We start from the raw sequence: 12,196 nt of genomic DNA on the forward strand, positions 1-12,196 counted from the left end.
GTCTGACCCTGTCTTGGTTTGTTTTTATTAAGGTTCAAGGCTACCATATATGGTAGGGCAAGTTCTACGCTGCCCAACTCCAGGAGGGGCTGGGGCATTCGTATCAGCCCAGGTAGGGTGTGAGTCAGGGATCCAGTTCCCTTTTCCCATACGGAGAACTGATTTCCCAGCTCCATTTACTGACTAGTCTCTCCTCTGTGTCATGTCACTTCTGTTCTGTATCAAAGTTGCAAATACACGCATGTCTGTTTCTGGACTCTGCTCTGTTCCCTCGGTCAACAGGCACTGGTAGCATTCCCATTCGTGTTCATATGTTATTTTCTTGGTCAGACGAAATACGTTAAATGCTTTGAGAGCAGTTCTGCACCAGATCGTCAAAACTGCTAGCAGCAAATTCTTTTTATGTTATCCCCCAAGGATAAATGCTGCCAGTATTGGCCAACAGAGGGCTCAGTGACTCATGGAGAGATAACGATCGAAATAAAGAGTGATACCCTTTCTGAAGCCATCAGTATACGAGACTTCCTGGTCACTTTCAGTCAGGTATTGTTGCCCAAGCCCTTTAATCTCCTGCGGGCCTCGCTCGGGGTCTGCTTGTCATTGTACCAGTGTCCTGCCCCTTCAGGCTTTTCCGGGGCCCCAAGTTAGATTAGTATCGACGGCCAGTGAGGACAGTATGAAGCTGTGTCATCAAGTGGCCGACCTCCCATAAGATGTGACCTCGTGGTCCCCTGCCTCCTTGCTGGAGCACGGGGATGGTGGGGCAAAGTGGCCAATTCCGAGAGGCGTCCCACCGCCACCCGCTCCCCAGGAGCAAAGACCGTGGCCGAGAGCAGGAAGAATGAGTGGATGAATCCACAGAGGCGTCTCTGGGGCTCTCTGCCATCCCCCCTCCCCACCGGGTCTTGCGCACTGCTCCCTGGCAAGAATGGGGACGCTGTGTGTCAACTGTGGGTAAGATGACCCACCTATGGGATTTGATTCTGAGCTCAAGGCGGTTATAACAGTGAAACCCAGCTTTGCCCAAAGACTTGTTCTCCTCCACGCGGGTCGCAGAACGACCCAGGGCCGCTTGACTCAGAAACTCCTCATCTCCGGCCTTGAAGGGACGTGTAGGGTCCTGGCCTCTTAAAAAAAGGGATGATTCCTGTTAGCTCCAGCAGAACTGCCGAGGATCCTGTAGAGGGGTCTGGGGGGCCCTGGGGACTCAGGGGCGCATCCTCTGAGTGTCCTATCCCCACCCAGAAGGAGGCACTGCTGGCCTTCTGCTTTAGGGTGGCCACGGCCTACAAACACCCCGACTGGGAGGCCAGCCACATGGGAACTCTGCTGGCCGCCAGACACCGTGGCCCGAGTCCCCGGGAGGGCAGGGGAGCCTGCGGTGGGGCAGCACTGAAGCGCCCTTCCCGCCCGGCAGCCCCTGGCCCGCCAGGAGGAGCAGACCCGGATCGTGCGACAGTTCCACTTCCACGGCTGGCCGGAGATCGGGATCCCCGCCGAGGGCAAAGGCATGATCGACCTCATTGCGGCCGTGCAGAAGCAGCAGCAGCAGACGGGCGATCACCCCATCACCGTGCACTGCAGGTGAGCGGCCCCTGGGGGCCCGGGCAGCCCTGCTGGTGGGGCGGACACAGACCCCACGCCCAGTTCACTGCTCCCAGTAGCATCACTTGCCTGGACGGTATCCTTGCCCTTCCCTTACGCACATCACATAACGCAAATGCATAGGTGTCATCTTACCATAACACGCAGAAGCATTTGGGCAGAAGGAGTCAGGAAATGCCTCAAACACACACTTCTTTGTGCTTTTTAAGTTGTTGAAAAAAAAAAAAATTGCCAAGCACCGCTCCGACAAACCCTGAACTTGAGTCGTCTTCGTTTTGAAAGGCCGTCTGACTCTGGCTGGTGTGCCCACCCAGCACAGCAGGAGGCTCTTCTGAGCTTCTCACGGATGTCCAGGCCGGGGTCCATAACGGAGGGCCCACCGCTCCACGCCCTCCCTCTCAGCCCGGCTCCCGAGTTAGGCCCAAAGGCAGAGGGACACACTAGGGGGACCCCTGGACACAGCTGGGCGCCCCCAAGCAAAGACTTTGAACGACGGCATCACGAGGGTAGAGGGTGAATCCGGCTGAACCTAGACACCTGCCAGCTCACCTTTTTGCTGGGCCAGGCCCCCCTGCCGGCAGGGGCCTTGGCCACCCCTGCAAAGCTCTTCCTCGCGTTTGGGGAGTTTAATCTCGGGGCTGCTGATTTGCCTCCAAGGCTGCACTTCTGTTCCTTTGTCTGCACGTGTGGCTCCCACGTTTTTGCGACTGCCATTGGCACCGACCCACTTCGCCTTGTAGCTAATAACACCCAGCGTGGAGGGTTTGGGCCTCTTTCCTTGTCTGGGACCCGCCTGGCGCACTTCCGGCCTGGCCAGCAGGGAGAGCACACGCCTCGGTTTCCAGTCCCTGGTGCCTTTGTAGATGTCGTTTTGAGTTCCTTTTTGTTCCACCTCTGCAAACCCAGACTGAACTTAACACGTGTTGGACACCAGGGATGCAAAGGTGAAGGAGACCCACAAGGTCATCCCACCTGTGGGAAGGCAGACGCAGGGAGAGCAGCCGTAGAGTCAGCCCACAGGTGGGATTCCAGGGCCCAGAGGGCAGCCGTGCAGCCCCAGAGGGCTCCCTGGAAGAGGCCAGCCAAGCCCGCCTCCATTAGGTCTGGTCTACACAAGGAAGAAGGGAAATGGTTCCACCAGCTTAAAAACTTGTAACTGGTCCTGATTCAACTCATGTTGTAATTAGGCAAGTGTTTTAGGAATTTTATGTTTGCTGACTCTTAGTCCAAAGCTAAGCTACCTATAAATGATCATTAAAAATCCAAGCTCCAGTCATTCCAGTACTGACGTGTAGGGCTTGGCGGAGGCTGTGGGATTCTCGTGCCCGTGGGTGAGTTTGAGTATCTCATCCAGCACGTTTTCTCTGCAGTGCTGGAGCTGGGCGCACAGGGACTTTCATAGCACTCAGCAACATTCTGGAACGGGTCAAAGCTGAGGGACTTTTAGACGTATTCCAAGCTGTGAAGAGCTTACGACTTCAGAGGCCACATATGGTGCAAACTCTGGTAAGAAACCGTTTCCAGAGGGATCGAGAATGGTCTCATGTTGAATTTGCTGTAGCTTCATTGAAGGAGTTCAAGTCCACGGGGAAGGAGGGAGGTAAAGTTTCCAAGAAAAAGAGCTAAAGGTTCCAGTCAGCTCACAGTAAAGCTCTACAGACCCCCTTCTTCCCTTGCGTCTGGCTGGCGTCTGTCCCCCGGGCAGGACACGTGAGGAGGGGCACACACATGACTTCAGATGGTAAGACCCCTTGGACAGAGGCACAGATGATAGCAACCGTTATGTCAGAGTGAACTGTTCCTCCAGATTCCAATGTGCATTTAAATATGTACCAAGTTCAAAAATAGCACTGACGTTTCCAGTCCTGATTCTTGTAATCGATCTTCCACTGTTCGTGCGGACTCTGTTCCTTGGCTGGATCTCACTCAGCCTCCAGACACTGCCCAGGGGGCTTACTTAAGGAGTCCGTGCAATGCACAGTTCCTTCTCACGTTCTCTTTCATTTCGTGGTGAAAACACACACTTGCTGGTTTTCGGAAGCGATGCCTCTTCACCAAATTTGGTGATTGTTCTGCAACGGCAAGGTCAGTTTCAAAGGCTGTTATAACCCGTCGTTTTCCCCAAGGCTTCTTCTTTTAGCACTTGCCCTCCCGGCCCGGCCCACTCATTCTCTGTGCTAACTGGGTCCCGACTCAGGCATTTTCCTTTCCTCTCCCGTCCGGGGGCTGGGTGATCGGGTGGGAATCTTAGTAGCTGGAAGGGAGGACCCCCACCGTCCATTCTTGGCTCTCCTGACAACCTCCCTGCAACCTCAGGACAGCAGTTTTCTGCCTCATCTTTTCTTCCCCTGGAAAGCCCAGCTCCTTCCCATGATGGCTGGACTGAGACTCCAGAACGGCCAGACAGGCTAATGTTCGGCCTCTTCCAACCCAAAAGCCTGTAGATTTTTGTTCAATGGGAATTTAGAGAAGAGGCTGAACCCAAGGTGTTGGGAAAGAAGAGGGAGGGGGATGAGGAACCGCCCTTGGTCCCCCTGCTTCCCCAGCTCCCATGTTCACTGGGCCAGCAAATGACCAGGGTCTGCAAGGAACCAGACCCTTTTAGGGTAGCTGTTGTTACTTGAACCTGCCTGTCTACCATTGTGCACGCATGGTTTTCCGAGGCACACAGTAGGCTCACTAAGAAAGCCCTGCGGTGGCCATTTTCCCCAGCTCTTTCATTTCCTCTTTTGAGTGCCCGTTATGGGCCGTGTCACACAACCCGCTTTCTGGTCCCCTGTTAACCCGCCATCTGGCTCTAGTCTCACCACCTCAAAGAGCCACTGGGGGGTCTGGAGTCAGCTGATATCCAAGTGTTCCAATAAGTTAACAGCCTTATACATATGCAACACAGTTTTCTTTTAAATTCTAGTAAAATTGATATAAAGCAATGCCCTTTTATAGTGTAAATTTAGGCTTAAAAATAATCTATATTTCTGTCTTATTTAACTTCTATAGATTATTTTCATTACACGCTGAAGTTTGATGTTAAGTATGCTCATTTTTTTTCAGTTCAAAAGTGGTTATTTTTAAGTTTAAATATGAAAACTAAAGATCTCTCACTCAGACTGTCCAAAATACACTAAGCTAAAGTTGAAACTGAACATTGACATTTTCTATGTAGAAAAACAGCTTTATTTGGAAATGTTCATGTGCCTAGAAACTAAATTATATAACAGAAGCTGATACGCAGTAGGATATACAGTATTTCAATAACTGGTCAGACTTTTTTATGTCTTTAAAGTTTCTCCTAATTAAATTAGGCAAATTTTTTTTCATATTATTTTAATGTGTTCTTGTTTTTCTTTTTCAGGAACAGTATGAATTCTGCTACAAAGTGGTACAAGATTTTATTGATATATTTTCTGATTATGCTAATTTCAAATGAAAATTCCTGCCTTAAAATATTTTTTAATTTAATGGTCAGTATATTTTGTAAAAATCATGTTAATTTATTTCATAGTTGACATTAATATCCTCCTAATTTCTTTGTATATATTTTGTTATGCTTAAAGGCCACCTGCTGTAAAGTTATTAAAGCTTAAATACCCCTTTTAAAAACTGGAATAATGTATTAAGGTCAAATAATATTCCATAAAATATATATTTCTGCTAATATCAGTAAAAATATTTTAATTTTTCATTAGATTCATATCATTTCATTTCACACAGTCAGCACCTCTAAATGTTAAAACTCTTAATATGACAAGTGTGTTTATTTATGCAAGATACTAACCACAACTTCCTTAGAAAACAGTCGAGGACTCAGAAATCGGTGGAAAATACATTTTCCTGACACTGATTTTACAGCCCTGAGCAGTGGCAGGTTTTTTTGGTTTTTTTGGTTTTTTTTGCGGTACGCGGGCCTCTCACTGCCGCGGCCCCTCCCGCCGCGGAGCACAAGCTCCGGCCGCTCCGCGTCATGGGGGATCTTCCCGGACCAAGGCACGAACCCGTGTCCCCTGCATTGGCAGGCGGACTCTCAACCACTGCGCCACCAGGGAAGCCCCCCAGTGGCAGTTTTGTGAAAGCAAACTGTTTGTGAAGATACAGTGTAAATAGGGAATTCTGTAGTCCTCAGTCTCAACCCACGTAGTTTATCTTTACATTTTAAAGATCAAAGAAGACTTTACAACCTGAGTCCAAGTCTAAAACACACTGGAGTAGTCAGTGACTATATAGTAATACTTAAAAATGCATTTATTCAGGCTGTGTCGTGCCATCTTGGCCAGATGAGAAAGATGTAAAGGCCAGTGGTCCAGTTCGCACGGGCCTTGGGTCCGGCAAAACCAGTTATCAGAGTTTCAGTCCCACGGCGCTGGGCGCTGCTTGCTGTCCGTCTGTCTGAGAATCACACCCACTGCACTTCTCACTCCCCCCCGCCCCCCGGCCCCCGCCATTCTGCCCTGCTTGTCTTGAGCTGTGCCTCAAGGCATGACAAAAAACCACTTCCATTCCAAAAGGTCAGATAGAGCATCTGACACGCATGGAAGCAAGGGGCTCCCGCCTGGTAGAAACAGTTGGGCAGCCGCAAGCAATTATGCTTTAAACTTTCTGAGAAGCATTTTGGTATTTAAAAATCTCTTGTAAATGCTAAGACTGTTTGTAAGAAAAGAAATCTTAAAATCTAGATTTATACAGTTTTTTTTAAAGTCCCACTCCTCGATATTTAATAAAAGAAAAAGAGAAATCCTTAATCTAAAGGCTAATTTATTTTTGAATGGTTACTAGTGAGACTTCTGACACTGGATAATAATGATCTCACTGCCAGACAGGATTGGCTTATGGGGCAAAAAAAAAGAGAAGGGATGAATGTAAAAAGGTTTGATTTAATGGCAGTGATCTGTCTGTGGCTGTTAGGTACCTAGCCGATGAGCACAATATAAAAAAAAAGACATCTGAAAACATTTAACATGTGCATTTTTGGGTACACTTTTTGCTTTTTAAAAGCGATGTGAATGTGAAGGCCTTTATTTGATATTTCCACTGGTAACTGATTGCACAAAGGTAACCCAGGGTAAGTTACGTCCTAATAACAAGCCCGCGGGTAATCAAGCTTCTGCCACTCCTCCAAGCCCCACCCAAGGGTCAGATGAGGTGCCCAGCTGGACGGACAAAAGCACAACTTTGTGAACGCTGCCATGGCCACCAGCCTGCAGCCCTGAGCTCCACACACAGCTGAATGCGTCCCTCACCCTTCTGGGTACAATGATTATGCATTTGGGTCGAAGAGAAAATGGAGGGAGCTTTGCAAGGTGCACCTGGTGGCCCTGTTTGTTTTCACTGTTAAAAGTCCCAAGCCCGAAGCCTTTCTTGACTAAAGGGGAAGAGAGAAAACTGAGCACCAAAGCCTAGAAACAGAGCCGGCGACATATAGGCGTCGAGACGCCTGGATTGGGGTCCAAATTTAGGAGCCTTTAGTGAGAATCCCTCAGGCCCTTCAATGGTCTTACTGGCATCTCTTGTCTTGAGATTAAAGTAGACCTTCTCGGGGAAGCACCCCGTTTGTGTGTTCTTCTGCCCCCTTGGTGTATCCCCCTTGTCTGCTGCGGTTCCGCCCTCATGGTTCCGAGAACAGAGCGGAAGCCACTGTCCCTGGGTTGCAGGACCCCCTCCGCCTTTGGGGCAGTTCTTGCCTCCCAGTAGCTGCAGCCTCCTAGCCTCGGCCCCGGTCCCAGTTCAGACAGCCTTGGTGGGCACTCCGGGACTCCTGTCCTCTCTGTCTCGCTGGGATAGTTTGACTCTTCCTCCCTTTCGGTGAAAGAAAGTCCATTGTACATAACAAAACAGCGCCAGGCTGGTAAAGTCATTTTTCTTTGCCAGTTTTCTCCGTTGCATGCGGCTACATTCAAACGCCAAATAGCGATTAGAAGACGACCATTCTGATCTCCTTGCTTTTATCAGTCACTGTGTGACTCACTTTACTGTTTCTCTCCATGTGCTCTACGAATGAAGAATGCATACCAGTGTTTTAAAAGGTATTTTTATGTGTTTTTTAAAACTTTTTAAAACGAGCCTGACACCTCTGTTTCAGCATTTGGAGTCACGCCCATGTTATTTTTTAAAATGTGTGATTACTGATACTTCTGTTGTGTTTGTGTTAATTTATGTGCAATCTTGATAATATATGTATGTATTCCGGTTTCATTTTTTCTTTTATTCCATTTATCACTTGATCTTGCACTGATTATGATGCCAGTGAATGCTGCTGAATTCTGTGTATATGCAAATTGCAACATCCAAAACATTCTGATGCGAGGATAAATCTTTACTTTGACTCCAGCCTGCGTCTCTTTCTTCACTGAAATCTCCTTATCTCGTTCCTCTGCCTTAAATCCTTTGAGACAAGACATTCATTAGGAGGGAAGCATTGATTTACGCAGACAATTTTAGGACTTGTAAAATTTAGCTCAGACATGGTATAGAAACAGTCCCCCGGGCAGGAGTGGGCATGATGGCCAGTGGGCCGGTCTTCAGAAGTCCTGAGGGTGTGTGGGTCACTAGTCACAAGCGGCCCTGCAGAGGGCCCACGTCCCTCCTCCGGTCCAAACAGGGCTCCGAGCTCTGAGCAGTGGTTTCCCAGCATCTACGAGGAAGGTGACCACATGCTCAAAGTCCACAGCCAGATGGGGTCAGAGAGCCCTTCTAATGTCGCTTCTCCTCCTAAAACCTAAACACCTGTTAGGCCTCCCTTTACACACCTTGTGTCTCTGGTGATCCCAGCTCTCTTTTTCAGCTTCCCCGCCCTTCCCCAGCTCACACCCCAGCTTCCTCTTTTAGATATTCTGGGCCTAATGTGGAAATCTAAACATCTGCTTTTTATTCTTGGTTGTATTTATTTAATAAATTTTATAAGCCTTGTTATATTTGTTACAGATGTGATTAATTAGGATGAGGGCCTAGGAGTCGGGTGGGCCATTAGGGTGGGTCCTTTCTACTCCAGTGTGAGGGCGCCTTTATGAGAAGAGGGAACTTGGACCCAGAGACACACGCACAGGGAGAACATGTGAAAAGAAGGCAGGCGTTGGAGTGATGCTTCCGCAAACTAGGAAGCCCGGGGGCTGCCGGGGACCAGGGAGTGGCTTCTCTTTCACAGCCTCGGAAGGAAGCAACCTTGACTTGGCCTTCATGCCTGCAGGACTGGAGACAATAGGATTGGGTTGTTTGAACCACCTGGTTTGTGGCACTTTGTTAGGACGGCCTTAGCAGACCAACACCCCGCCCCCGCTCTGACCCCTACATCCAAGGTTTCTGTTGTTGGACGTCCCCGAAAGAAGCCCTGAATCAAGCCCGTGGGCGCAGGTAGCTAATGGGGAGGAGACCCCAGCACGTGCGAGTGAGGGAACAGGGCGGGAGGGGCAGCACAGAGAACCCCCACCCCCGGGGACTCGACTCGGCAGTGATGCCCGAGGGCCTCCCCGAGTCGCCCTCCCGAAGGACGGGACCCTGGAGCCTTGCCCCGCCACTACCCCCGGCCCAAGTTGGAGGTCTTCTCCAGCGGTGCCAGCCCCTGGTCTCAAAGGACGGTGTCACCCTGGCGACACAGATGGAGATGCGTTCGTTGTACGAGTTCAAAGCAAACAGAAAGAGTGCACGAACTTGGCCTTTCCCTCGGTTCCTCTTCTCCACCTCAGTGCATTGGTAGCTTTGGGGTACATCCTTCCAGACAGCTATCTGCAGACTTAAACCTGCACAGTTACATAAACACACGGACTCTTGCTTGTTTGTTTATAAAAACAACAGAGCCGAACTCCCAGTGTATCATCAAGTCCAGGATGAGAGAATTGCCAAACCCACTTTGTTTTGCTGAGAAGGCAAACACTGCCAATTATTTCTTGCAAGACACCGTCAGTTTTGAGATGCATCCCGATGTTCGAGAGCTTAACATGTAAAAACCTGGTATCTCAGAAACGACAAAATGCACTACCTGCGGCCAGTTGTGTAAATTGCCCCTTTGTCCCGCCTTAGGGTCGGGCCATGTCAGCACATACACAGCTTCCTCATCCTGTCTAAAGGCTGCTTGGCATTCCTGGCATAGAGCTACTCTGATGGACGGAAAACGTGGAGACTAACCCTTTGTTATTCATGTTATAAATATTTCCCTTCGATGCTTTATAAAAGACTGTCCTTGATGGCTTTCTAACGTCCCTTGTCCAGGAAGCTTCGGGACTTACCAGCCTGTCGACAGGGTTGCTGGGTGTGGGGGTGATTCCGCCTGGCAGCAGGGCCCTCTGTGGCCCTTGCATGGCGGCACCTAATAAACGCATCAAACCAAACATTCATGCCTGTGGAATCACCGTGTAGATGCCAGGAGGGGCTTCATGTGGACAAGTCCTGGGCACTTTTTGTTCCCCTGTGAAGAGCAACGTTGATGACATCCGTGTGTCAGCATGGCGCTCTGTAGCAGGAGAGGGGAGACTGCAGCCATGTCCAGGAGACGGCCCGAGGCCTGGGGGTCTGCACGGCACCGGAATCAGGGTCCCTCGGGCTGTGGCTGGAGCATCGCATCTGTGTCTGGAAAGATGATCCCACCAGCTCTTCTAGAGGAATCGTCTAGAAAGCCCAGCAGATGGGCAGATCCCAGCCACAGTGTCTTAATGCTGTTTTCAGTTCAGTAGCTGGACTTGACTATGGAGTTGACATTTACAATGTACTTTCCATGGCAACCAGACACCTCCACCCAGCGCGCCCATCTGCCGGGGCCTGAATTCCTCCACCTTGACTGTGTTTAGGACTCAGGATGGCCCTTCCTTCCTGCCTCAGCCCCTCCAGATAGTAATGAACTTGACGCCTGGACACCCAAAAGCCTTTCTCTGCCCCTGACAGACTTCTTCCTGGGAACAAACCGACCCACCACGGGCTCCCACCCGCTGACTTGCCTGCAAGTTCACTCCCACGATCTACTCACGTTAGGACGGCCAACCTCGGGGCAACATGCATCTTCGTTTGCTGACTCTGTGGCCCTGACCAAATCCCTGTCCTTGGACTCCCCACTTCTGTCCAGACGAATAGGACAGAGCCAGGGTTGTGGGAGTCCCCTTCCCCGAATACAAGGGCCGTTCCTGCCGGACCAAAGTGGGCCTGCTGGCCAGGAGGGGAAGCAACTGTCCGGCCACGTCAGAGCTGGGGAAATGCAGACAGGCCCAAGAGCCCATGCCGACCCACCCCGTCTGCCACTCACTGTCTTGCTTTGGTTTGGTTTTCTTTCCCTTCCCTCCCTTTAATAAAAAAAACACCATGGGTTTTAAGATCATTTCATCCCAGACACCTCCTGCACAGGGTCACCAGGGTATCGAGACTTGTCCATCCATGGTCTGGCCTCCTGGATGGACAAAGCTTTGTCCTAGAGGGGGGCGTCTAGTTTTCACTGCACTACGTCCCACGAGGATGCACACCAAGACCCCAGGATACAAAACGGGGGACTAACCCAGCCTGGGAAATGGGGATGGGGTTGAACGAGGCTTCTCCGAGGGAGTCTCACTGGAGCTGAGCTCGGGGCTGAAGGGGACCATCTTGTGAAGCAGGAGGTGGGGAAAGTCCGAGGCAGAGAAGAGAGCAGGGCGTATGTGTGTGTGAGTGTGTGTTCATCCGCATGTATATGTGCGTATAAACGCATGAATGTGTATGCATGTATATACGTGTGTAGGAAGGGGTGTGGACCCATGTATGTTTATGTATACGCATGTGTATATGTGTGCAGGTCTATGTATGTGTGAGAGGGGGTGGAGGGGTTTAACTAAGAAAGGCAAAAGTTGGCTGGTACAGAACTGGAGCAAAGAAGTCAAGGAGAGATTGTGGCAGCCGTATCACGGAAAAGCTTGGAGATGAAAAAGTAAAAACAGCTTCCATTGTGCTCGCTTCGGCAGCACACATACAAAAACTGGAACAATACAGAGACGATTAGCACGGCCCCTGCGCAAGGATGACACGCAAATGCGTGAAGCGTTCCATATTTTTTGTTATACGGCAGAAACTAACACAACATTGTAAAGCAATTTATACTCCAATAAAGATGTTAAAAAAAAAAAGAATAGCTTCCATTTACTGAGAACTTTCCACCAGAGGGATGTTACTCACTTGGAATCTGAGGCTCAGAGAAGGCACCAAACCACACAGCGGGTAGGCATTTATCTCTTGCACCCCGTTCTCAAACACACAGTTAGCCTGGCTAAATATTAGTGGTTAACATTTCTGACCCTTCACCCTCAAGGATGCGAAATAAAGGCTGTGTCCTGGGGACATGGGCTCTTTTAAACACTTGTTTGAATGACCTTTTCTAATCCAGCACCCTATAAAATAAAACCACTCTTATGCTCTTGAAATACTGTACTTACGAAGGCGAGAAAATATGCTGATATATTTCAGTGAGATTTTTGGTTAGAATTGAACCCTAAGAGCTTTCTAATTAATTTTTATCCCATTCCCCAGGCATACAGCTAATTGAAATTTTTCTATATGTAAGGTTCATAATTATTACTAAATGTGAAGTGTTGGCAGAACAACTTAATCATAGAAAATTCCTGTTTTACAATTTCTTGAATCTTGCCTACCT

The 12,196-nt window shown here is 49.4% G+C and overlaps 1 protein-coding gene and 1 non-coding gene across 4 annotated transcripts in view; both read left to right on the forward strand.

Annotated features, from left to right (window-relative positions):
• The window catches only part of PTPRE (protein tyrosine phosphatase receptor type E), a 45,746-nt gene extending 37,820 nt beyond the window's left edge, over nucleotides 1-7,926 (forward strand). For 2 of the 3 annotated variants that reach the window (XM_060125623.1, XM_060125626.1), the window contains 4 exons: nucleotides 418-543; nucleotides 1,418-1,584; nucleotides 2,976-3,111; nucleotides 4,958-7,926. In XM_060125623.1, the coding sequence (XP_059981606.1) occupies nucleotides 418-543; nucleotides 1,418-1,584; nucleotides 2,976-3,111; nucleotides 4,958-5,032 (504 nt within the window). In that variant the 3' untranslated portion in view covers nucleotides 5,033-7,926. Of the gene's footprint in view, nucleotides 1-417; nucleotides 544-1,417; nucleotides 1,585-2,975; nucleotides 4,925-4,957 lie in introns of those variants that run through there. The other variant, XM_060125624.1, reaches the window with a different exon arrangement.
• Nucleotides 7,927-11,494: 3,568 nt separating this feature from the next.
• Nucleotides 11,495-11,601, forward strand: LOC132507669 (U6 spliceosomal RNA). Its single transcript, XR_009536248.1, has one exon. It is a non-coding gene; the product is annotated as a U6 spliceosomal RNA (small nuclear RNA).
• Nucleotides 11,602-12,196: the final 595 nt, after the last annotated feature.

Source organism: Lagenorhynchus albirostris, chromosome 16 (genome assembly GCF_949774975.1).
Source record: "Lagenorhynchus albirostris chromosome 16, mLagAlb1.1, whole genome shotgun sequence".
In the NCBI taxonomy this organism is placed as follows: Eukaryota; Metazoa; Chordata; class Mammalia; order Artiodactyla; family Delphinidae; genus Lagenorhynchus; species Lagenorhynchus albirostris.